The sequence below is a fragment of the Phocoena sinus genome, chromosome 11 (genome assembly GCF_008692025.1).
Source record: "Phocoena sinus isolate mPhoSin1 chromosome 11, mPhoSin1.pri, whole genome shotgun sequence".
Lineage (NCBI taxonomy): Eukaryota > Metazoa > Chordata > Mammalia > Artiodactyla > Phocoenidae > Phocoena > Phocoena sinus.
Genome location: NC_045773.1, coordinates 45227063 through 45253503, shown reverse-complemented (window position 1 = coordinate 45253503; position 26441 = coordinate 45227063). Strand labels below are relative to the sequence as shown.

Genomic DNA, 26441 nt, shown 5'->3' with positions numbered 1-26441 from the left:
ACATTTTTAAAAAAAATCAAACAAAAGCAAGGCTTGATTTAAACTTAGAAGTGTACCCCATTTAAATAAATACATGGCCAGAATATCAAATCAAAAGGTCACACATGTTCACTTTCTCCACCCCATTACATATCGGATCTTCAATCGCAACAGTTAGTGTGAGATGGACATTTTAGAGAGACAGTTGCATCAGCAGAAGCAAAACCCATCTTATTGCAAATGGGTTTTGGGAATAGGAAAAGGCTGCTAAAATTCAGAGGTCATCATTCCCCAGAAGCGATGGACAGCTTTAGAAGACCAAGGAAAATCAACAACAAGGATCAAAAGTGCCAAAGCCAGAGGTTCGGCCCCTCCGCAATACCACTGGGACGCCTGGACCGGCCAGCTCTCCGAGTCACCACTGCCCACCGGGCCGCTGCAGCATCTCCCTTCCTTGGGACACAACACAGAGACAGTGAGTCACCCGAGGCTCCTTGAGCTGCTGGGGGCTGATTGCTACAGTTCTGTGAACAGTAGAGAGCAAATTCCCAAAGCAAGAGGCACTGACAGAGTCCTCTAGGCAGGGAGCAGGGGCTCAGTGGGAGCGCTCACTACTGCAGTCACCGCTGCACCCCAAAGCCCTGCCTTAGGTGCTGTGGGTAAACCGCATGCTGCTTGCTCGGGGCCTCCAAGGACAGGGGTTTTGGATTTAATGTTCTGACTTCCTACTTAAATCCTCATTCCTTTTCTCGGTCTGACTGGAGGACTGCAGTGTTGTGAGCCAAAAGTATCAACACTGTCAAGTACTTTCATCAAATATTGTATTTGGGAATGAACTTGCACTTCCCCCCCTCAAAAGACCCTAACCTTTATTATTTTTCTTTGTTCCTCCGGCCATGGGCTCTGAAACTGGTACAAAATCCTCATCTGTCAAAGAGAACCTTTAAACTTAATTAACCCTTGATTATTCAAGACCATCTACGTTGGTGAACTACATACAGGTAGCTACCGTGCAGATTTTTCGTTCTTTAAAATGTGCCACCTGCAAGCACACACCCTTCAGCCGAGGTGGGGTCTCAGAGGGCTGTATAAGGAGGACAGTGCCCCTGCCCACTTGCACTCTGACCGACCCCGGTGGGCTTTCTGCCCAGAGCAGGTGCACTTGGTAAATGGCTCTGGACTGGCTGTGCTCCTCTGGGGGCACATGGTGCCTGGTACTGAATGGGAAATTGGGTGCTTGGGATCTTGCCGCCACAGCCAGTCGTGAGGGAGCCCTGGCCCAGCCCTGAGTCTCCAGTGAGTTGGGGCTTCCTTCTTGGATGCCCTGAAGACCACGCTGGGGATTATCTGCAAGTGTGCTACCCAGACCAGGTTGACTGCTGCTTGGTGGAAGGCTCGGGTCTCCAGGGAAGATGGGCAGGAAAGCCCAGTGCTCTCCTCGCAGCCCAGGGATCCAATGGTGAGAAGAGGAAAGAAACACGGATAAAGTTCGGTATACTGGCAGGGACCTGCAGGGTGACTGGGCTTTGCAGCCTGGCCGTCCACGTGATGAGATCTGTTCACACGCGCTCATGCATGTCGGTCAATTGGAACGATGCTTTCCTTCCCCCACCCACAGGGAAGGCCAGGCTGGGAATGTGCCGGGAGACCAGAAACTTCTCTCTCTAAAGGCCATCATAGCATCATCCTTAAAAGAACCCTCCCGGGAGCCCACACAGCTGTCAGGGTGCAGCTGCACCTACTGAAACTCTATGGGGAGCTGGGACCTACACACACACGGCTTCCAAGGGGATCTCTGAGGACAGAGGAATGCTGGCCATGCTACACATGCAAGCTATTTTTTGGCTTACAGAAGTAACTTATTAAAATATTTTCTTTAAAATGACAAAGCCATCCCAAAATCTTGGAAAAAGGGGCTTTATCTTTGTGACATACTGAGAGCCTTCCAGATTCTTTTCCCACTCTTCATGGGAAGTGGCCAACTTGTGTAAAATAAACAAAATGGCTTGACATTTTCCCCCTTTTCTTGATTTGAACATGTCGTGTGAAGCTACCGTCACACGACTCGGATCTGCTCTGCCATTTCTATAAACTCACTCACACACACACGCACACACACGCACACACACGCACACACACACTCCCCCCACCTCCTTTAATTCTAGTAGCTGCCACCACATCAACAGTGGCATCCACCGGCCGCCCTTTTCTGTCCAAGAAAAAACAAACCTATTGAAAGTAAAAGCATTGTCCATCCAGCTTAAAGCCATGGCTTGAAAGCCCTGCAAACGTCAGTACTTTATTTTTTTTTCATCTTTTTACCAGCTTCTAATGACTTTGTTGTTTTTTGCTCAAGGAGTAACCACAGTGGAGGTGGGATGCGTATCTTTGCCTGTCAGCTACATGCCCCCTTTTATTTTTAATTTTTTTAAGCAATGTTTTAGAATTCTTCCTAAAAAACTAAACTCTCAGGGCATAGCAAAATGCTCTAAAGACTTTTTCTATCACTTCTTTATATAACTCTGCGTATAAATTTTTCTGGAAAAAAAAGTTCTATGATGAGTCCATGTGGGAAAAACTCCATAAAACCTTTGTTTGCCGTGTGCTTCATCATTTACATAAATGCTGTTTGGGATTAATGTGGCTTTAACAAGTGTTTTTCTCTGGGGGGGTAGGGAATCAAGGGCAGTTTCAGATACAGCAGTACAGCTTCTTTTCTTTTTTAAAAAATAAAAGTGATATTAAACTACACAGTATTACAAGATGACATTTTTAAGCCCTTAGTTCCAGGCTTAACATGGGCCTGTGACTCTTTTTCTCTGCTTCTTAAGCATTTCTTTTATACAGCCCCTGTCTGGTCCTGCAGCTCTAGGGACCCCTGAGTCCCCAATGCAGACATCCAGCCCATAGGCACTGGGGAGGTTTCTAGCACAGAGATTGCGAACCACATCACAAGATCTCTTCCTGGTTTCTGTACAACTTGTGTTTCCTGCAAAATTTTTAAAAATAAAAAGTCTACTCGTCCCCCTTACACCAAGCTGTCTACTCTGTTTCATCTAAAAAGTGACTTAACAGAGGAACAATCTCACGGAATGGCAAAGAGAGGACCAGAAATTCCCTCAGGTGGCCCTTGGGATATCTTCAGGAAATAAAATGACTTTAAAAAAAGATATATTTATTTATTTTTGCCTGTGGCAGGTCTTAGTTGCAGCACGCAGGATCATTGTTGAGGCATGCAGCATCTTAATTGTGGTGCCCGGGCTTCTCTCTAGTTGTGGCGTGTAGGTTTTCTCTTCTTCAGTTGTGGCGTGCAGGCTCCAGGGTGCATGGGCTCTGTAGCTGTGGCCCACCGGTTCCAGAGCACATGGGCTCTGTAGTTTGCAGCACGCAGGCTCTAGTTGAGGAGCTTGAACTCAGTAGTTGTGGCACGCCAGCTTAGTTGCCCCGCCGCATGTGGGATCTCAGTTCCCTGACCAGGGATCGAACCCATGTCCCCTGCATTGCAGGGTGGATTCTTTACCACTGGACCACCAGGAAAATCCCAAAATCACTTTTTAGAATGCTGTTAAAATATCAAAAGGGCAAACGCAAGAGTCTCTTTGGATTCTTCGGATGCCAACAAAGCTGGACCCTGCGCCCTCTGCCTTCATGTCCGTCCCGTGGCAAACACCAACAGGTGCGGGGAGCGGGCCTGGCTAAGCGGCCGCAAGTCCATCACCCAGCGAGTGCTACCAGAGCCTGTTCAAGAGCGTACTTCTCCCGTGCGTCAACAGGCGGCGCAACTGGACAACTCACCGGAACCTCAACGCGCACCCACGTGCTACCTCAAGGGCCATCCACTTTAGAAGAGGCATTGTACAAACAAACGCCCACTCAACAATCCATGTGAGTGCCCCTTGGAGCACGGCAGTGCCCTCCTATGCTTTTCAGAGGTGAGGTTCCATAGAAAAAGCGGTTCCAGCAAGCGGGCTTGTTCTGGAAATGTTAAGCAGGGTTGACTCCGTGCTGTTTGGGATGAGTCAATTATGTGATTCTTCATTCATTTTTCACTTTGGGCTGCACTGGCCTGGTTCTGGTTTACTATACATTTTGATGCAAGAGCACAGGGCTTCCTTAGCATCTCCTAATACGGGGGGGTGAGAGCAGACCCCAGCTTTGTCCATAATAACCAAACTCCTGTAACTGCTACACACCAGGGTGGGGTTGAAAAGTCTTCTCACTAGAGTGGGATCTCTTTGTCAACTCCCTGGGTGGAGATAAGAAGGAACCTTCCCAGAGGGTCTGTGAATCGAATGTATCAGACTTTCCCTTCTACATTCATCAGGTCCTCACGGCCAACGTTCCCTCACAAGCCCCTTTGGGTCCTGCTTCTGCAGTGGGACTGACAGTGCAACAGGACGCCCACCCGGGGCTTTGCTCACACCAGCCCCTGCCCCAGAGGAGGCTGGAGTGATACTCAGTTCCTCGAGTTTTCTGTCTGCCTCCTTTCGTCCACCAGCTGTTCCCTTCTCTTCACGTAACCTCCCCTGAACAGAGCCTGGACCTACGTATCAAATAAGCAAGCTACAAAAGAAGCTAGTTCTTGGCTTTTGCTTCTGGGGGCCCAAGTGCTGCAGCTTCAGGGATTTTCAAGGGCACTTTTGACCAAATGTGATTTTTGCCTTCAACACTCAGCCTCAAAAATGACACACAGCTCCACTGCAGCACCACTGCCAGATAGGCTGCCATGATTTATCGGAGCCTGTTTTAGGATATTTTTCCCACTGGAAATGGTCTCCATGTGTATGAGCATTAAGTAAACTGACCTTTGCTTTCTTCTATGTTGCATCAATCCTGCCTCTGTCTCTCCTTTAAGAATCAAGGCATCCACGATAATTCACCTAGACTGTCCATCCAACCATCTGCTGACCTGTGTGACTTTAAACTCGGACCTTAATCCTTTACCACACGCAGCCTCTTCTCTACACATAAATACCTAAAATTCAGAACACTGGCAGTACGAGATTATGTCTATTTCTGATAAAAGTGCACTTTCTATACGAATTAAAACATAAAATATATTACTGAAATAAAGTAAAACTGTAATCTAAAAATTGTTTTACATAGTCCATTTTAATCATCTAAATTATTTACAAATATAACAAGGATTTATCCTTTTTAAAGACATGGGATTATAAAACTCAAATAATGACACAATAATACATTAAAATATATTAATAAATATTTTTCAGTACTCAAAATGTTTTCTCCATGAGAGCAGGCTCTAGACAAAAGTGCCTAATATACAAGTTTTCCCAATTTCCTCCCATAATACCAGTTGTTAAAAAAGAAAGGTTAATCACCTTCTGTCTTCAAAGGTTCTCCCTACTAAGTCTTCCCAGGCAGATGGCAGCTCCTGGAACTGTGCTGTTTGGCAACAGGAAAGGGCAGACCAAGGCAGGGACCAGGCCAGCGGGGGGTACAAATTCCAAGACAGAGGAAGCCCCAGGCTTTCCCACTGAAACTTATCTGTCTGCCTGTGACTCCAAGATTGTGTGCATAATGCCACTCAGGGTCCCTGGGATGATTTATGTAGAGTGACGTGCTTCTTACATTCCTAGAATCAAAGTGGTTCTGTCATTCCCCACAGGGAAAAAAGAGCCAGATCATTGTCCGCGTCTTTCCCTCCTGCACTGAGCTTTTACCAAGTCTTACCCAGAAAACAAGCTCGAAAGAACCTTTGCCTAGATGATCAGACCTTCCCTAAATTACCTTCAGCGATCTATATAATTCTTTCTGGTTGCACACTACCATTGGGACTCCTCTGTAGTTTCCACTGTACGTTTGCGTGCCTCTCCTCCAAGTTGCTGGGATGGATTTGCTGCAGGTTTCAGGAAGGTGGGAAGAAGCAATGGATACGCCTTTGTGTGTGGTAAGGAAAGTGGTTAGGACTTAGCTCCTCGTAACTGGTCCCCTTGCTCCCTCTGTCCTCGGCGAGATATTCTTAGCTGAACTGATAAGCTTTATTCCTTCTCTACAACTTCTTCTCCAAGAGAAACCGAATGGTGCTTCTTTAAATCTACAGGATTCACCTTCTAATCCACCTGCAAGGCTGCAGGGAGGGGTCACCACATTCAACACGATGCCTGCCCCTTCAGCCACAAAATTAGCAGACACAGTGTCTCCTGTACCACGGTCTGCCTTCCAGAGGGGCACCAGTGCTGATGACACAGGGAGGTAACAGTACCGGAGGGAAAAGGGTTCCTTTTCTTAAGTGAGAAGATCCTAAATAATGTGCATTTTCATTCCCTTGCAAGCTTAATCTGGTAACTCAGTGGCTAAAAATTAAAATAAGACATAAACAAACCCAGGTGCTAAATAATCCTTTTACTTGATGATACCTCTAAAGTTTATGTCAAAGAAAAAAGAAAAGTTCCTTGGCCAGAGGTGTGTGAACTTAGCCAGGGGATGGGAGACACCACCATGAACCTCAGCTCTCTCCTGCCCTGTACTCTGTGGGGAGTGTTGTACCTCTCAGGAACGAAAATTATCAGTCACAAAGATGAACGGCCTCTCCTCAAATCTGGCGGCTTGGGAATGTCATGAGGATGACGACATTGGGTTAATTCATCTTTTTCTGGGTCTCTCCCCTCAGCCCAAGCAGCCAGGGGGTCCAGGAAGTCTGGGGTAAATAGTAAACCACGTGACCCTGTGATGCTAGGGCCCTGGGCACAAAGCTTTTCTTCCTAGTGAGGCCTAGGATGTGTAATTCTGCAACCTCATGGTCATATCTTTAATATCGGGGTGGAGGGAGGTGGGCACAGAGATCAGCCAGTGTTCTTTCCAGATCCATCTAGAGTTCTCTCTCTAAAAAAGCTTACTGACATCCTCTCAGGGTTTGCTGGATTAAGAAGTATTGCTAAAACACTTAAAAAAAAAAAATCTACTTTGGGGCTTCCCTGGTGGCGCAGTGGTTGGGAGTCCGCCTGCCGATGCAGGGGATGCGGGTTCGTGCCCCGGTCTGGGAAGATCCCACATGCCGCGGAGCGGCTGGGCCCGTGAGCCATGGCCGCTGAGCCTGCGCATCCAGAGCCTGTGCTCCGCAATGGGAGAGGCCACAACAGTGAGAGGCCCGCGTACCGCAAAAAAAAAAAAAAAAAAAATCTACTTTGAACACATGTATAAGCTGGAAAGAAAACACATATGCCTTCACTGCAGTTAGGAAAGGGAACAGGCTGATCTATGAAGTGATCTCTGAAATCCTGAACACTTTCTGGGCTTCTTCCAATTTTAATGCATCGTGTAGGTAACAGATCCTCTCATTCACCTTCTGAACGATCCAGCACTCATAATTGCCCCTAAAACTGCCCAACTCAGCTCACCTCAGTTTGGAAGTCACCAGGGGACCCGAGAAGCTGCCTTTTAGACATGGGGAGAGAGCCAGGACAGGAAGGGGGAGCTGATGCTCAGGGCGGGTAGGGGGCAATAATCCACTTCTTTTTAGCAGCCTTTCCTACTCCCCTTTAAGAGCCCACCGGGCCATGCACCTCCAAGGTGGGCAGGGAGCCGCACCCATTTGTTACAAAAGGAGGCATCAGACTCTATTAAAAAACGGAACCGCACAGTGGGAATGCTTTCATCATCACCCACACAGACGAGCAGAAGCTACAGACAGAGAGCCACTACGGATGGTGCTTGGGACAGAAGTGAGAATGGCCCGGAACTCTGCCTCCGGTAGAGATGCCAGGTTTACAGGAGTGATCGCGATGCCCTCACCAGACCCCTCCTCCTCCTCGGCCGCTGGCGGCTCCTGCATCTCCTCTGGGAAAGCCTGAGGCCGGCTCGGGTAACTCCTGCTGCCTGAGACAGTCACGCGTGCTCGGGACCTCTCACCTGAGGTCTCTGGGTGCTGAACTGGCGTGGAGGTAGCTAGGCCCGGGAGGGAAATGTGGTCACCTGTGTCATCTTCTTCGAAGTCGTTAAGGCAGTACACTTCGTCCAGGTCAACGTCCAGCGTCCGGAAGCCCTTGGTGACCACACCAGGCCGGGGGTCCAGGATGCCCCCGAGGTGAGGCTGGGCCAACTGCTGCCAGTGGTGAAGGGTGGCAGAACCTTGCAGGGGAAAGGGCAGAGGGGGCGACAGGGAGAAGAGACGGTTAGGACGGGGGTCGAAGCGGATGGCTGTTCACCACCCTCCAGTGCGGAGCGTGAGCCCCAGGGGGCCCTGGGTGCCACAGGTGGACTCTGGTAGGGACACCCATTGAGCTTCCCTTGCCCCTCCTGCTGTGCAGCAGGTGCTAATCCCCTTCCATGCCCGGAAGGGGCACCAATTTAAGGACGAAAATCAATTTTTTTACAAAGTAAAATTAACGCCATACTATGTGCCAAGGACGTTTGGTGACAAACTCTTTATTTTAATCAACTGATGTCAACCCCCAAATCCAACACAGAATCACTTTAGAAATAGAAGAGGAAAAGATAAGCAAGGCAAGCACAGAAGAGGGGTGGGAGGGGGGAATGTGTATGGATTCTATACCAAGTACACAGCTGGGAACAGGGAAGACAGAGCAGAGGCAGAATAAGACGATGTCAAACCAACTCTAGGACCCACAACAAGAGAAAAGCAAAAAGAAATTAAAGTAGCACACAGAGAAGTGGTGGGCACGGCCGTCACCTCCTTTACCTAGGTTTTCTGTATTCCGCCAATAAGCCTGACAGGCTGCAGGCTTTGGGGAGTGGGAACTGGCTTAAAGAGACGTGATTTAAGAACACGTAAGTCCACACAGAGGTCTGAAGCAGAGGAGCCCATCTCCTGGCTGACACCAGAGCCTGGGACTCAGATGACACCAAGCAAGGTCTGTAATAACACCGGAGTGCGTCCTTGAGGACCTGGAAGGTAAACCCGGTGCTCCCAAAGAGAGGTGTTCCAAGACCAAGTCTGCTTAGGAAACTTGGGTTAAGAAGTGTATTTACTAAGGAACTACATCTCAGAACCTTTAGCATGTCACTCTGTGCCGGAATTCTGCCCAACCCATCTGCTAGAGCAAACCTTCTCCCCCTTAGGACACTTAATACCCCTCACACGGCCCTGGTACTGTGGGTGCCCCGCCCGTGGGCATTCTATCCCCATTCCACAGATGAAGAAGCTAGCCACACCAATAACATTCCACGCTCAACAGAGAGACTTTGAGAACAGTTCTCAATGAACTCCCAGACACTCACTGCTGGTTTCCCGAGGGCATCCTCTGTTGGGAGGGCAAGAATCCCTCCAGACTACCAGGATGCCCTGGGGAACGTCAGAAAGGGGAACCAGGGATGCCAGGGGCCAGGAGCTCAGGAGTCAAGATGAAAGAGAAGTGAAAGGCAGGCAGTCAGGCAGTGGGGTCAGGAAGTGGTCCAGGAATGTAACTGAACTCCCCGACCCTCCGCTGTGCCCAGTGAGTGCACTGCCTCCAAAACACTGCTGGGAAATAACTCTTCGTGGGGCAGTCTCGGCCGAGGAGTCTTGAAAGGATTTTGCAAATGGGCAATTTCAAATCCACTTAAAAGAGAAAAAACTGTACACTCTTAGGGGTCTCTCCCGGTTTTAAGTGTCCCAAGTACGATAGCAATCTACGTAACCGCAACCTATTGAATATAACTAGAAAATACTCTAAATGCAAAAAAGAAAGAGATGAAAGGTACATATAATGAAACAAACCTGTGCATGGGATCCTGAGTCCCAGGTGCCACGGCAACATTTTCTAACAAGCTACCCTGTATGGAGGCGTACCAGCAGGGCAGCTTGCTTTACATGTATCACCTAGACTCACTCCTCAAAATCGCCCTGCAAGGTTAAGTATTATTACCCACACCTCACAGACAGAGGTTCACTGAAGTTACGTAACTTCCAGAGTCACTGAGTTAGCGGTAGCATAGCCAGGGTTCAGTGCTAAAGGCCCAGTTCTTTCTGTAAACTCATCCTGCCTCCCTCCTCAAACCATAGGTCTGAAAACTAGCCAGGAACCCGGGCTCGGTGAGAATATGGAGGAATAAGTGGCGGGCAGGGCAGCTTCCCCGTGGGCGTCCAGGGCCTGCCGGGAGATGCACACTCTCCCACCAATGGGGTTTCTCCTGCCACTCCTGGGGACCTCCACGCATAATAATCCAAAATGGGCCCCCGGTTTGTGTGTTCACTGTTCACATGTCCACATTCCTGGCAACAAAACTGCACTGGGGAGAAATTTTAAACAAGGCAATATGACACCCAGCTTGGGGCGGCGCATCCAGGTCTTAGAAGGAAGATGAGAAATCCCCAGATGCAATGTGGCCATGGCCACACTGGGAAGGGGACTCAAGGGAAAGTCAACACAATGGAAAGTGAAGAACCACGTCAAGGAAGTGGCAGATCTCCTCATCCTTCTGAAGGGGGTTCTAGACGTTTACAACGCACCGGGAAAGAACTCATTGAGGCTGGAGGTCTGGGCCCAGAAAAGAGTCCCGTGGGCCTCCATTCTCCATCTGTTTAACAGGCTGCCCCATCTCTCCCCACCCCATGCATGAGTCCGAGAGAGAAATGAGGCTACAGAGTTGCTATTTGGAGTTAAAAAGGCTACAGAAGTACATGGAGTTTTTTGCATTCCCTGAAAATGCAGAGCAAGGAAATCTAGTGAGATTACAATGGAAAGGTTATGCGGAAAGATGCATAATACGTGCCTTTTTACCCCACGCCTCAGGCCTCCTTTACTCATGGAATAGCCAACCTTTACTGAGCACTAAGGGCCAGGCTCTCTTCTAAGACGCCTACGCTTACTGACTCATTCATCAGGATAACCCTGCCATCCTCACAATACAGATGAGGAAACCGAGCGCAGGGAGGTAAAATGACTTGCCAGAGGCTGCACAGCCAGGCTTTAAACCCAGGCTGGCTCCAGTGCCCAGCCTCTTGACCATAAACACCACATCTCAGATAGCACTGAGGAGGCCTCACATAATGTGAGCCTCAGAAATCAGGTGAGTGTTCTAATTCTCAAACAGGTGTCTTCTATTCTACAAAAGTGACTATTGGTGAAAACCTCTGCAAACTTGACTGTCATGTGAGTTATGCCATGCAGGGAGCTCATGGACCATCTCTACTCCTGACTGGTTCTAAGGGCCCGAGCAAACGTGGTGGTCCAGGCGTGGCAGTGGATGGGAGGTGGAGTGTGAGGAGTTCTGCCTTATTCAGAGCCTTTGTTGTCTCCCTCCTATCCCCAGCTCCCCCCCACCTCCCGTGCCAACCCCTCCTGGCCTCCTTTCTTTGTTAAGCACAAAGCAGGAGGATTGCTGTACTATTAGCTACCTCCCATTACCATCACCTTCTCCCACCCACATGAGAATGAAGCTGGGGTCAGGCAGGCAAAGAGGGGAACCTTCACGTTCCTAGTTGGCACCAGGATGGTCTATGGAGCAGGGCATGGACAGCGCAGAAACGTAATTACGGCCACTGCCCCTTTCCTTCTGTTTGCTGTCTTTCCACACCCCACTGTTGTAACTAAAAGGTTTTCATGTCACCAAAGGAGAAGAAAACTAAATCCATGTATGTCAGCAGAGCACCTAGGGCTTAAAAGTTAGAACTAAACCTGCTGGATAATGTACACCTTGGAAGTGTATGCTTTTCCCCAATTACATATTAACTAGTTTATATTTGGAAATACTATCTGGTTATAATCAATCAGAAAGGAAGAGCAAAATAGAGGGGGAAAATACTGCCTGATTCATCCTTTTAATGCCGATATATCTCCTTCTACTTTGAATATTTTGTTTGTCCTTTACCTGCTTAAAACGTGTAAGATAAGATGAAGAGACAAGAGTGCTAGCATTCTTAAACACCTAGCCCAGTTATTTTGGCTGACACCAATGAGCAGATAGCAAGATTAATTAAATAGGTAAGGGAGACACAGATGGACGACACAGATTGGCTATCTGCTATGATCCCAGCCAACATTCTCCAGGGGCCTCACCACAGGTACATTTACCTGGGCCACTGGAGAGCATGGGAATCCTATCAGCTTCTTGGTGGCAGTGGAAAAGGATGTAAGAACACTGGCCGCAGCAAAATACTGGTCCAGGTCTCAACACTGGTAAGGCTAGCCCTTATACCTGAATTACTGGAAAAGGGGCAAGTTCAAGGAGCCTACAAGTGAACAAGCACCTATCAGATGCCGGGCACGATAAAAACGCATCACATTTATTCCTTGACACAATCTTGTGTGGTAGACGTGAGCCCCATTTCACAATAAGGGAAACAGGACTCAAAAAGGTAAAGTAACTTATCCAACACCACAGTTAGAGCTGTAATGAACCCAGCATCAGGCAGACTTCCATGTCAGCACTTCACCATATCAAATTAAACATGGTAACACAGAAGTAATTGTAGAGGAGAGGAAGAAAAAAAATATTGGTTGTATTTTAAACAACTTAAGAAGTCAGAGCACTACAAAATGGAGCCAGAGGGATAGATCTCTATCATGAGGATACCTTACAGCCCATAGTGATAAGACATGACTTTTTAATGGTAGTGATATGGGTTCCTGGTGAGCAGGGTACTATAGTTGAAATTTATCTTGCAAATCTAATGGGATTTCCTCTTATTCTATTAATTTATCACAAAACTACTGCTATCTACGTCACAAGATTAAAAGAGAAAAGGATGAATTGGTCAAAATAACTTTTAAAAAAATCTCTTCCTACAATATGCTTGGAAAATGAATCCAAAAACATATCCTTAGATGATCTAATGAAACACAAAGTAAAATATAGAAAGCAGACAAGATAGAGATGATAAATTCCAATGACCTCTGAGAGACAAAGGAGAAAAAAGAAAAGAAAGGCAAAAAGTAAAATTGCAGAAATGGAAGATTTTATTGAAAGAAAAACAGACATAATTATGGATCAGAAAACAATCACCAAGCTTACAACTGAATAAACAGTTAAAAAAAGGATGAGCCATCCCTCTTCTGAAATCTAAGAAGGACCTAAATTATACAATTAAAAAGTAATTATGAAAAAAGAATGTTCGCCCACCCTCTTCCTTCCTTTGGAGAATTATGGCACCCAGCATTTCTTGGGTCTTTTACAAGTACAACCTCATCTTACAGCATGCATCCTAACAGGGGTGATACTGCCCCCCAGGGCTGAAAACTGGTTCTTCTGGGGTGAATATCTGTACTCTCTTTAGGCACAGATAAATATATAACACATATATCTATGGCATTAACTTTTCTGGGGGGGAGGGATTGGGAATTCATGTCTAAAATGGCTTCTTAAAGAGGGTAATAAAAAAAAAGGTGACAAATACTGCCTTACAGAAATTCTGATTTGGCTTTGCATTAGATACACAGTAGAATTCTGAAATACCTTCTCAAACTCTCTTGGGTTTCCAAACTAAAGAAGAAAAAAAAAGAAAATTACAAGCACTTAGTGGCTCTCAGCAGGGTAGCGGTAGGTAAGAGGAACACATGTTATAATGCCTAAAGCAAAAAGAAGGAAAAAAGGGGAGTTTTTCCATGGGGTTAATCATCTAGGGTGTCCATGACACTAGAAACTGAATTGCCCCTGGAAAAGGTAGGCTTAGAGAGGGACAGGACTCACTCGCCACCACAGCCACCCCCTTCCCGGCCCCCAAATTGTGGAGGTCTACAAGCCTTGCTCAGAACACTGCATCTGCGGAAAGCCACACCCTCTTTATTTGAAGACCAAAGCGGAACATGTGAGTCAACAAATAGCAAACCGCTTTCACCTGGCTATTGAAAAAAACAACTTACAGTGTTTGCTTTGCACACCCCCTCCCTGACACCAAATTTTTTGAGAAGTCAAAGCATCAATTGGCTACACTTCTCACACCCCCAGGCATGTCCTGATTAACCTCTGAGGATGTTAGGAGCGCCTCTGCCTCCCCAAAAGATTTGTACTTCTAAGGTCCTAAATGCAAGAGAAAGAGAACTAGGAAAACCGGCGCCAACACGTTTTCTTTTCTTTGGCTGAGTTGGAGGTTAGTCTGGGCTGCCTGTGTGTGCATTTCCAAACCTGCACTGGGAGAGGTGGAGGCCTGGGCACTCAGAGGAACTCAAACCAGCAGCGCGGGTGGCTATCTCGGAAGAAAAAGGAGTAGGCGTTACAGAGGTTGCCAGCTTTCCGGTGGTGGATCAGGGACCACAGAGAGTCGCTGAGGAGGGCAGAGAGGGGCCGAGGCCCCTTGTGATCACCTTCCAGCGGCTTGACGATCTGCAGCTTCTCGGGCAGGTAGGAGCGGCTGCTGAACGACATGCCAGAGAAGCCGGTGAACTCCGAGAAGCGCGAGTGCGTGCCCAGGGACATGATGCTCTCGGTGGGCGTCAGGGAGCCGCTGAGCAGCTCGCCCTTCTCCGCCAGCTCCCTGAGCTTCCGCTCCTGCTCCTCCTCGAAGAACCTCCTCTCCGAGAGGTAGTTCTCCCGGCGGAGGGACAGCCGCCGCAGCGCCGTCTCCAGGTCGTGGGAGCCCGGGGTGCCCGGCGTGCCCGGCTTCTTGCTCCGCTCCTCGTTTCTGGAAGGAGGGGAAACGGGGGGTGAGCGCGGAGCACCCAGCAGGGGGCGCTAGACAACAACGGCCTTACTGCTAGTTTCCAGGTGGCAGCTGATCTTTTAAGGAAACCAAGGCAGTTGAAATTTAGGCTAAAATGGGGAAACAAATGCCTGTCCAGAATAACAATTCCCTCTGTTGGTTCTTTTTTTCCTCAGGGAGGTGAGGAGGGAGCACTAAGGTGCATTGCAAATTTGCACACACTACATAAAATCCAACCCCTACAAAACATCTCCCTCATGACGCCTTAGGAAGAAACCTTCTTCAGGCCGATAACCAATATTTTATAATAACTCTAAGTGGACTATAACCTTTAAAAATTGTGAATCACTATGTTGTACACCTACCTGTAACTGACATAATATTGTACAGCAACTATACTTCAACAAGAAAAATGATAAAGTCCAGAAAAAAACCAAAGTTCCGATAGAGCAGTTTCCAACCGTCTGACCCATCAGTCAGAAAAGCCAATTTTGTGAAGTCATAGGAAAAGGATGGACAATGAAATGGCGGTGGTGGTGGGGTCCTGCAGGGCTTCAGGATGAGAGGGACAGACCACCACTGAAGAGGACCCATCCCAGTAATGCATAGTGTGGCGGGCACTTGCCAGACACCCTGCACCCCACCTCCTGAAGCAAACCAGATTCTGCTCACAAGACCAAGCCTGAGTCCTCCTCAGCCTTTCAGAATCCAAGCTACAAAGGGGTTCATGAAACAAATGTCTGGTCTGTAGCCTAACAGATAAAGGTTAACAGAAAAAAATTGTCATTTCTCCTCTCCTCCAACATTTTACAGAAAAGCCGACTTCTGGTGCATCCCGTTATAACACTTTAAACTGGTTAATATAGCAGCATCAAGATAAGCATAAGCTCAGCCGGTTGGTACAACAGATTTGAGAACTGAAAGGTCTACACTTTTCAGGCGACTCTTATCAGCCCCCCTTCTTCTGATTACCGAACCTGTGTTCAATCCCCCCTACCTGTCCCCAAAGCAGAAAGATAAAAGACCCTGGCTGGCTCACCCCAGGTCTGCTGACTCTGCTTCCAGGATGATGCTGTTGGTCTTGTTGTCAAGGACGACATTGCTGACATCGCTGCCGTAGAAGCTGGACCGGGGGGTGCTGACACAGCTGGACAGGAGGGAGTTCATGGCCGAGGACTGGTTGGAGCCAGGGATGTTCATGGGGGACGGGGTCAGAGACCTTTGCCTGACGACCTGGTTGATGTTTCTTACGGTCTCGAAGACTCGCTTCTGGTGACTGGGGAGAATGCACAACATCATCCATGACTAAGCAAATGCAGGAATGACCCTGGAGTTCAACCCTCCAAACACTATCCACTGAGAAGCCAACAGGCAGCTGGCCCACTGTGACCCCCAAGCAACCCGACACCCTGTGCCTTTCACGTGTTTCTTAGGGTGTTGGTTGGAATTCAAGAGACTCAATACCCACAGAATTCAGGGCTCCACTACGTGGTTGTGTCCTAAAGTTGATACTGCTTCCTACCGGAGCACAGGCTCCAGACGCGCAGGCTCAGTGGCCATGGCTCACGGGCCCAGCCGCTCCGCGGCACGTGGGATCTTCCCGGACCGGGGCACAAACCCGCGTCCCCTGCATCGGCAGGCGGACTCTCAACCACTGCGCCACCAGGGAAGCCCCTACAGATATATTTAATGGTAACTTTTGTCTCCCACCTAGTTTTCTTCTCTCATGATAGTCTCTAGAAGGCAAATTCCACGAGGGCAGTGTTCACTGCTCAGCACATAACAGGGCTCAATAAATTTTTGCAGAATGAGTCTTTGTTGACCATTCATATTTTTTTAAAAAAGTAAGACTTAAAGTTAGTCTTAAAAACTTCTATGATGAGATGATAAACACCAAATTAGTCTTTTTTTTTTTTTTTTTTTTCTGGAAACTGCCATTTCTAAGAGCAGAACCACACTTTGATGCTCATTTGTTCTCTTTTAAGGAGAAAAAGGTAGGTATGTTTCTATAATGGCTGCTTCTTTCTGGGCTGCAAAGGGCTTCACACATGCACCGAGGCTTAGGGACTGGTCACTTCCAGGATCCCGTTTAAGTTCTGTCTATGGGATTTGGGTACAGAGAAAACTTGATGAAATCAGATCCACAGGTTCCTTACACCTCTGAGCAGGCCAAGTGCAAGGTTTCAAGTTAGGGAGAGAGATGGCACAAGCCGGTATGTATGCAGAAAGGAAACGGAAGCCTTGCTCACACCCCACCCCCTGAAGAGCCCTCTGTATCTCAGATTGCATCTTATTCTTCTTTTCCTGACAGACGTCAAAATTCTTTTAGGTAACATGTTCCACTGAAAAGAAAGATAAAAATGAGCGGTGGTGTCAAGATGGAGCCTGTGTGAAGAGAGATGGGAAATACATCTGTCCTTCCCTGACTTTCTGCAAGTTCATAATATATATTTAAAACGCAACCAGAGGAGGAGGGGGGTTGTCAGCTGTGTTCTCTAATTTCCCTTAATTTAGACTGTCTGCGGAAGGATCACAGTGATCACTGCTGGCATCTGAGGCCCACCCCACAGTCCCTGGGAGCTGAGAACCAAGGCCGTACGCGATGTCTGGCGACTCGGGCTCTTCCAGCTGTAGCTCCTTGCGCATGGTTCCCTCGATCTCCGCCGCCAAGGAGTCCTGGGAAAAGCCGGGAGACACACAGTGAGTGAGCAGCAATTCAAGTGCTCTGTCTCTAGAAGAGGTGCGAAGACAGCCTGGACACAGAGCATAAACCGAGGCCTCGGAACACAGGGTGACAGCATCTGCCACGAGCAGAACGCCGGGCTGAGCGATCCCCATGGAGCTGAGTGTAAAGCCCCTTGGCTCCTATGAACTGAGGGTCTGATAGCAAACCCTATGTTCCCTGGGCTGAACCATGGAGCCGTGGCGGTGACCACAAGAAGAGGCAGAGAGCTTGCGGGGGAGGACCTGAGTGATGGGTGCTGTCATTTGGGCTCTGCTCTTGTGATCCCTGGCCTCCGGCAGGGAAAGCTCCCGTGCCCACCAACCATCTGTGGCCCACCCACCTTTAACAACCGGCTCACATCTCACTTCCGCCAGGAATCCTTCGTCTCCTCCCCAAGGAGACAGCAAACACATGAAGACCTTGCCAGTTCTCTGAACACTCCACTTGCGTCTTTCTCTAGCCAGGTTGTGAATTTGTGGGTCTGGGGAAGACCAGTCATTGAGCACTTCTCACCTCCTGGATGGGCCAAGCCCCAAGCTCAGACTCAACAATGGAGGGGCCTGGCGAGTACCCCTCTCCCTGAACCGCCCACCAGGCCTCACTGGGTGAAGCGGAGGCTGACAAGCGACCCCTCATGCTCACGCAGGTGGATGCCGATAGGACCAGGGTGTGCAGAAAAGCACCTGCTGAGGCCTCAGAGGAGGACACCACCTCGGAGAACCTGAAGAGGAGGGCTAAATTTGTGCCAAACTTCCTGCGATGACGGGAATGTTCTCTTTCTGCACCATCCAGTATGGGAGACACTGGCCACAGGTGGCTACTGAGCGCGTGAAATGTGACCAGTGTGACTGAGGAACCGAGTTCTTTTTTTTTGCGGTACGCGGGCCTCTCACCGTTGTGGCCTCTCCCGTTGCGGAGCACGGGCTCCGGATGCGCAGGCTCAGCGGCCATGGCTCACGGGCCCAGCCACTCCGCGGCATGTGGAATCTTCCCGGACCGGGGCACGAACCCGTGTGCCTTGCATGGGCAGGCGGACTCTCAACCACTGCGCCACCAGGGAAGCCCGGAACTGAATTCTTAACTGCACTAATTTTAAGTGATTTAAATTTACATAGTCACTTGTGGCCAGTGGCTTCCCAGCTGACAACGCATGGGGCCTCCTCCAGGGCCCCCCAGTCCACTGGGGATGCTCCCGTCTGGAATTTGTAATTTTTAAGCTAGTTTATTTTTCTTAATACTGTTTACATTCCAAGTTCTGCACAAGGGAAGGACCTTCATACCACTTAAGAGAAGAAACAAGATACCAAACTACTAATGACACTGCTGTTCTGAAGGAAAGTCACAAGCAAGGTCTGTGACATTTGTGGCCATGATCCCCCATGGGCCATCTGGAGATGAGCATGGATCCCTTCTCAGAATAATGTTTTTAAATGAATAAAATAATTAGGATTAAAGAGGAAGCCAGATATACTGAGTTAATTACTAAAATATTAATAACTGCAAGTAGGATAGAGTAACACACAGGATCGGGTTTCAGGACTGGTAATGACTGAAGCGGAGATTAGCACAGGTGGTGTCTTGGGACATCTGTGGCCACTGACATGTGCTATGAAAAGAGCTGTGATTTCGATGGATGACAAAGTCACGCTATGGTGATATGCTAATATCGCTGTGGTTTGTTACCTACCTTCATGAAGGAAGGAAACACCAAGTACAGTTAGGGATTAATGAACATATGAGATATAATCCTCCCTCGAAGTTCAAGGGCCCACTGAATCCTGTCTGTAGATCCCAGATTAAGAACTCTTGGCCATAACGCAAGAGAATTGGGAACATACTTGAGCAAAACCTGCTACTCACTGTTTTATTCAGCAGTTAGAAGGGCTGGGAGCAAGAGAGGCAGAGCCGGGTGTTCTGCTCCAGAGACACAGGCATGATGCAAGCTTTGGATTGCCTTAAATACCTTTCATGCATAATGCACTTTAAAAATAGCCGTCTTCAAAAACTGAGCTCTGCCAACAGCAGAAAAAGGGCAAACAAAAGCTCCACCTCAGCAAATAATAAACGCTGAGAATCAGTCTCTCCAGAAGAAACCCAAATGCAGACTTAATTCAACTTTTCTTACGTCCTGGTTTAGCTTTAAAGTACAGGTCTGTCCTTGAGAGCAGGAACACAGGACAGTGAACCCCAGGCATGCAGGAGACAAGACAGCCCCAGGAGATGTGAAACCGGGAAGGAGGAAAAGTGAGGCAGGGAGCGTACAAAGCTACACGGGCCCGTCCGTCTGTGAGCCGAGCATAGTCAGCTCTAGATGGGGATTCAGGGGATATATTGTCCTTTGCTGCCTTCACTGGGATTCTTGGAATCACTGGATCACCAATCAGCTTCTTGGAAAGCTGACTTATTTACGCTGTGTCTTTCTTTTTTGGTTTCCCTTAGATTTCAATCAGGTGGAGAGAGAGCGCCTGACTTTATATACGAAATCAAAGAAGAAAAGGAGATCATGATTTAGAAAAAGTGGTTCATTCAGACAGCAAGGGGTTGGGTGACAGTGTCTGCAGTGTGGAGGGGGAATCTGTGAAGAAAAAAGAGCCCTGAGTAAAGGTCAATTTGAAAGGGACCAACTTTCACAAACATTTATACAGCCCTCCACTCCTATTTCATTTAGAGGAGTTTCTCTCAAAAGGTCTTCTCTCCTCAGAGAGAACTGGTATCTCATCAAAGCATGGAAATAGAGCCTGAAAAGTTTGTGGTGGTTTGCTTTTCAGTCCGTTGATCCAGCCATCCAGATCTAACACCTAGTAAGCACCTACAACTCTACAATGTACCAAGCACTGTGCTAGGTGCAGAGTATTAAAGAGAGGGAAGGAGGAAAGAGCCAATAAGACATGGTCCCCGCCTTCAAGGGGCCCTAGTCTGACAGAAGAAGATAAAATGAGAAAGTTCCCCCCAATACTACTGGGAAATGACCGGCAGAGGGGCACCACCCTGTGCTGACCATAGGGAGAGGTCAGCGTCCTGGAAAGCCCCCTTCTCAAACACATTCCCCTAAAGCTTAAACATGAAACAGATCAGGCCAGGGTGAAAGAAATAAGACTGTGGGGAACTAAGACGAAAAATATAAAAACGTCACACCCAGCATAGAGGGAAATCTTTTTTCAGATCACGGATGCCGAAAGCCACCAGAACGGTTAATAAGCATACAAAGAACCAGCGGAAGCTTAAGGCAATTTAAGAATTCTCCAACGCGCTTATGAGCCCAAAATAGCACATACTCTAAAAAGGTCGGGGGGAAAAATAATGTAGGGTGCCTTCCAAATACCTGAGGTGCCTACTAAATCTAGTTCCTACTAAATTTCTCTTCCAAGGGCAGGAGTAGAAAAGACAGATTCAGAGGGACGGAAAATAAAGGACCAATTCGTCTCACGTGGTTAAGAAGCCACGGGCTGGGCTCGTGAGCCCTCATCTCCGATCCAGATCCAAGCTGCAAAAGGAGAAGCCACCTGCAGAGGCTCAGCTCCAGACCCGCCCTCCTCCCAGGAGCACCTGCTGGCCTGAGGGTGGGAAGTGGGGGTCAGGCAGCAGGCGGGCACTCACCATGGGAAACAGGCCCAGCGAGTGGTAGCGCCTGGACGTGGTGTTGGGCATGGTCTTGTTCCGGAGGTTCTTGAGCTCTTCCTGGGCCTCGTGGAGCATCTCCATGCACTCGGCGTACTTGTCCTCCAGCTCGCGCAGCTGCCGGACACCAGGAAAGGGCAGAGGGCTGGGATGTGAGACCTGGTACCGCCCACCCACCCACCAGGATCACTACCAGAGGCTCCCGCCCTCCACGGGACCAGCTGCCCTGTGTCCTGAGGCCAAAGAGTCCTCAAGGCATAGTTTTTCTTTTACTTGCAGACTCGGAAATCTCCTAAAACACTAACGAGCAACTGAGAGAAAACAAACGAGAGGACGAATCATCACTCCCTCGTTTCCTGCCACGTCTTTGAACGGGGCTCCTCTGACATGGCGTGCTCTGTGTCCTTTCCCTTATTGGAACGTTTGTCGTGGGCCCGTGCGCACCGGGCTCCAGGCTGGTGTACAGCCCAGCCCCCCAGGTGCTCACGACCAGCGTCAGCTCAACTGGGAGCTGCCTTAGGAGTAAGAATGACATTCAATTCAAAATCAGAATGGTCGTTAAGATGGACGGGGCCCACACAGCCTGTTGGAGGGAGGCTGATTACACCAGCTGGGACTGGGGCCCTGATGAAATGAGGGAGAGCCACTCACCTCGGCCGTGAGCTGCCGCTGGGCATCCTTGGCGGCCCCCAGGTGTTGGACAAGTTCTTCATTTTCCACTGTACACTAGAACGTGGCAAAGGGAAATCAGCTTCTCTTTTAAGACACGTAGAAAAGTCTAACTTTTCCCCTCTTATTCCCTGATCCGTTATGATCCTATCACACGTCCACAGGGAGATTTTATCTTATACTGGAGTAAAATTTTGTCTTTTATATAGTTTGGAAGGCAGCGTACTTCCTGTGTCCGTGTTCATTCCCTATCGCTTACCCCTACCCTCCATAGTCACAGCCGCTCTCTGGAAGCATTTCACCTCAGGCTTCTAGCAAAGGCCTGACGTGGGGAAACTTAATTGTTTTTTCGCTGCTTCATCTTAAATCTAAAGGGGACAAGGTTCTACCGCAGAATATACAGATGCCCTAAGGACAAATACCAAACTAGATCATTCAGACTTTGAATTCCCAAACTCTCTGTTTACAGCCCCTTTACCTTTCTTAATGAGTTCTATTCATTTGCAGATTTTTCTTAGGAGGTGAGTGGTGATAAATGTGATCCCCTTGCCAATTCAGGGCAACAAATTTTATGCTATTGAATCCGCTAAGCTTTAGCAAAAGCTCTAAAGGGACGGCACAAATTCCTAAAATATGAATCTAAAGGGCACTGTCTTTGGGGTAAATGCCCCTTCTCGATCTCAGAACAGCTAGTTTTGTATCGGCCAGAGAAACAGAAGCCTTACAGCTTTTGCCTTCTTCTGCAAATCAACTATCTGGGAAAGCAGGTGTGTGATCTCCTCCTGCTGGCGGGCAGCATCTTCCGTCTTCTTGGCCAGTTCCTCCGAGATACTGGCAATCTGCACGTTGGCGTCCCCTTTGACCAAGAAACGACAGTCGCAAGAGCCAGAGAGAATGGTTTCTTTGTGGTTTGTCCAAGAAAAAAACATCTTTATTACAAGACAGGGGGGAGTAGTGGAGAGGGCACGTGAAGATGGCTTGGAGGGAGAGTCCCCATCTTCCTATATGGGCTCGGTCTGTCGTGAGGAGGAACCGGCCCACCAGCTGTGGCTCGCAGGCTCTGTGTGGGTCCTCACCCCATTGCCCAGAGAAGATCGGGCAGGCTTTCGCAGTCAGCCGTGAGGTGCCATACCAAACAGAAGGCGCCTCTGGCCAATTCTGCACGTTCCACACAGGAACACACCCCCATCAGTAACAGGAACCCCTGCTGCACTCTGTTCCAGAAAGGAACTATCGCCATGCACAACACAATTCCCCTGGGCGTTTTCAACCCATATTCAGAGCCATAACTCATTCTACTAGATTTAAACATAGGGTGCGTTTCATTGACTTAGTGTTTTGCTGACACTCAGAATACCGTGTTGCCCATTTGTCTTAACGTGTAAACTTATAATGGAGAGGGTACTTCCTGTGTCCGTGCTTCCGTGTGAAGCACATCGTATTTGCAAAGCTGAGAACTCTGGCCTCAACGTTTACACATCAAATTACTGATACTATAAGGCTGTTCTTCCACATCTTCAGCTCAGGACTCCGATGCTGGACCTAACTCAGACATTCGATAACCAATATTCCAGCAGAAAGCCAAAATTAAAATTAATTTTAATTAATTGCGAGAGACTGGGAATGTATGGCTGACAACACCGCACCCGCTGTCTCATACACGAGGGTGAGGGGTGCCGCACAAGATCAGGGGAGGCCTCTAGTTTTCGGAAAAAATGCTACTGAGCCCAGGCCGGCAGGAAGACCACACTCTATCAGGTGATGCAAATCCGTCTGGTCTTAATGATGGCAGATGGGGAAAGTAAAAGCGGGGGACAGGAGGGGCGGGGGGCAGGCCATACTCAGCTCCTTCACGCAGTCGTTGACCAGCTGCTGCTCCTTTTCTTCATAGGTAATGGTCTCCGTCTTCAGCTGGCAGGCCTGTGGACAAGGCTCAGGTCAGAGATCCCACAGTCGCACCTGGACAGCCTAGGGGATGCAGCAAGGGCTAACCTGGGTCTGGAAAGCTGCCCTTCAGCATCTCCCCAGCTGTGACCCACTGAGCCCTCAGATATAGAAAGTCAATCCCAACCACTAGAGGGCACCACACAAAGCAGCTGCTAAAACTCTTGTGAGCGCCCCCTCTATCAGTCGGCCTGTCTATTCACGTGTGTCTGTCCTGGCTCACAGTCATGGACCCCCTTGTGACCCAAACAGTGGCTATGACACAGCCCTGCCTACCGTGGGCATTCTAAGGATAATCACCACCACAAGAATGGCTAAAACTTATCACCCCTACTACGTGCCGGGCACCATCCTCTGAGTTTCTGAGTGGGAGTTAGACCTGTTGTATTCAGCTGAGCAAAAACAGGGTATAATATGAAAGCATTAAAGTTCAGAGACCCAAGAGCTACCCCTCAGACTCTGGATGGCTTTGCTCCTGGCTGAAAAGGTGGGAAGAGATCTGAAGGCCCCAAGAAAATGTCCCAGTTAGAGAGGTATCTCTGAGCCCTCAGGTCCTGGCCCCAGAGATGCCACAGTCCTGAAAGCCAGATGCAGGAGCCGGAATCTGTGGCTGGGATCAGATTCCCTCCGCTTGCTTTAGGGGAAGACTCCGACAGAGGGACAAATTGCCGTGTGCCTGGGGCTAGAGCATTTACTTGGGGCAGATGCTGGAACTCAGAATGGGGAAAACTGGACTGTAGTCGTGGCTCAGCCACTGCCTGGCAGAGAAAGCTTGGTCGCACTGGGCTTATGTCTCCCATCAGTAAATGAGAGGCTGGAAGAGTTGATGGCTAAGAGACACGAATGACCCTTTCCTCGGGCAGGAGAGCATCCCGTTAAGCCCAGACATGAGGCTCTTCCCAACATGCGAGGCAAGTTCGAGGTGACAGGTGGTCTGCCCTATTGGAGGGACTCTGGGGAACCCTGGGCCAGCTTAGGTGAACATGCAGCCCAAACTTGACAGACAAGGGCCTGATCGATAGGGCTGTACCACACCTCTGGCTAGAAAGCATAAACCCATGGATAAGTAAACAAAAAGTACTAAATTTGCATGCATCTGTATTTCTGGATAGGGGTAGTGGGTGAAGAGAAATAATGTGGGGTTTGGAGCCACAGAGACTTACAAACCCTGGCTCTGTTGCTCACTAATTTGCAAGATCTTTGGCAATCAAAACACTTAGTAGCCTGGGTCCCGGTTTTCCCTACTGTAAATGAGAATCAGAGTAACCAGCTTCCAGCCTTGTTGTGAAGATTTTTTTAAAAAAAGAATGCAGGCAAAGTACCCACCACAGTGACTAGCCAATCAGAAATACTCAAAAGCACGGGTTTCCAAGCTGCCTCACTCAGTTCAACCTTTTTAAGTTAACTGTCTAAGAAATATGTCTCCAAGTTCTCGTGTACTATTAGGGCACATCTGACCTGCAGTAAAGTGAAAACGAGGCTTTCACACCAGGCCTCCAAGTCACTTCTGCGTCCGAGCTGGAGACCACCATGGCAAGCCCCACTTTCCAGGAGCTTTGGCCCTGACCGAGAAGGAGAAGGGTTTGCCACTCTTACCCAGCCTCACGCTGCATAATTCACCAGTCCGTCTGCTGCAGCCCGGACAGTATGTGCTGCCCTTTGAAGGCAATGCCCAGCTCATAAGTGAGGCACGCCCTCTGGGCACTTGGTGTGGCTGTGACCCCAGGTCCACATGGCTCTTTCACAGACCATCACCCTGGAGGACGGAGGGGCTGTAATCACAGCTATTCTCACCAGACATGCAAAATGGGGCCACCACCCTTGCAGAGGGGACGAGGGCAGGGAGTGCACTTCACCTCTGATCGAAGTACAACGTTCTCCTCTTCAAGGTCCTTCAGCTTCTTCTGGAGAGAATCCAGATGGAAGTAATTCTGGACGGAGGAGGACGACTCATTCCTCTTCAACCTGGGGGAGAAAGTTCACTTTCTAGGGAGGGAGGCATTTCCTCCGACCACCTGGCAAGCCATGGAGAAGCACCAAGAAGGGCCGTTTCAAGGAAAGCTCACGAAAGGTGCAGGGGTGACAATGACCCATCAGGCTGCTCCCTCACCACCAGGAAAACAGCACAGGCTTACAACACTTCAGAGCCACATCCCAACCCTTTGCTGTTACTTTGCCTCAGGTTTCGGGGGAACCAACTCTATTTGAAGTCTACACAATCTGGGATGCCTTCTATGTGCCAAGAACTATTTTAAGTACCCTACATGTATGAACCCATTCAGTGCTCACAGCCCCAAGAACTGAGTACTATTATTATGCCCACTTTACAAATGAGGAAACAAGCACAGAGAGGTTAATAACTTGGCCATGAGCCACAGAGCCAAGATCTGAACTCAGACCACCGGGCTCTAGAGTTCATGTTCCTAATAGGAGACTCTGCTGACTCAGAGAAGCCCCTCCCCCCAGGCACCCCCCAAGGACCCACCACAGCACTGCTGGCTCCAGAACCCTGTATTTCCTCCAAATGCAGAGTCCAGCCTGTTACTCCTTAACAGCGAGGCCAAACCAATCTGAACTGACAAATAAGCAGTAAGACCCAGGAAGAGGAAAACTAAAATCCCATCAGAATGGGAAAATCCATCTGTCGGAGGCACTCGGAGATGTCTGGCCTACAGAAGGCTGAGAGCAGCTGACCTGTGCTGTCAGTGAAGGTGACGCTGTCTAGGCAACTCCAAGCACATGGACCACAGCCAGCCAGTGCTCCGGCCTCTAGAGACAGGCCCTTGGGTGACTTACGGGGTGGAGCACACAGACTCCGGCTCGCTCTCCTCTGCGGCGCTGGTGTAGAACTGAAGCAGCTCATCCTTCATGGACAGTTCATGCCGGAGCTGTGACACCTGCACAAACACAGCCCGTCACGCGCTCTCTAAATGTGACAGCATCCCCACTCGTGCTTAAACACTTATT

General features: G+C 48.9%; 1 protein-coding gene across 5 annotated transcripts in view; it reads right to left on the bottom strand.

Moving 5' to 3' along the window:
- Nucleotides 1–26441, bottom strand: part of TRAK1 (trafficking kinesin protein 1) — a 78626-nt gene that overhangs the window by 8033 nt on the left and 44152 nt on the right. For 2 of the 5 annotated variants that reach the window (XM_032650393.1, XM_032650394.1), the window contains 10 exons: nt 26271–26371; nt 25331–25439; nt 23372–23450; nt 22256–22386; nt 21513–21587; nt 20841–20978; nt 17118–17194; nt 15558–15794; nt 14184–14500; nt 7735–8070 (listed from right to left, as the gene is read on the bottom strand). In XM_032650393.1, the coding sequence (XP_032506284.1) occupies nt 7735–8070; nt 14184–14500; nt 15558–15794; nt 17118–17194; nt 20841–20978; nt 21513–21587; nt 22256–22386; nt 23372–23450; nt 25331–25439; nt 26271–26371 (1600 nt within the window). The remainder of the gene's footprint in view (nt 1–7734; nt 8071–14183; nt 14501–15557; nt 15795–17117; nt 17195–20840; nt 20979–21512; nt 21588–22255; nt 22387–23371; nt 23451–25330; nt 25440–26270; nt 26372–26441) is intronic. The other 3 variants (XM_032650395.1, XM_032650397.1, XM_032650396.1) reach the window with 2 other exon arrangements.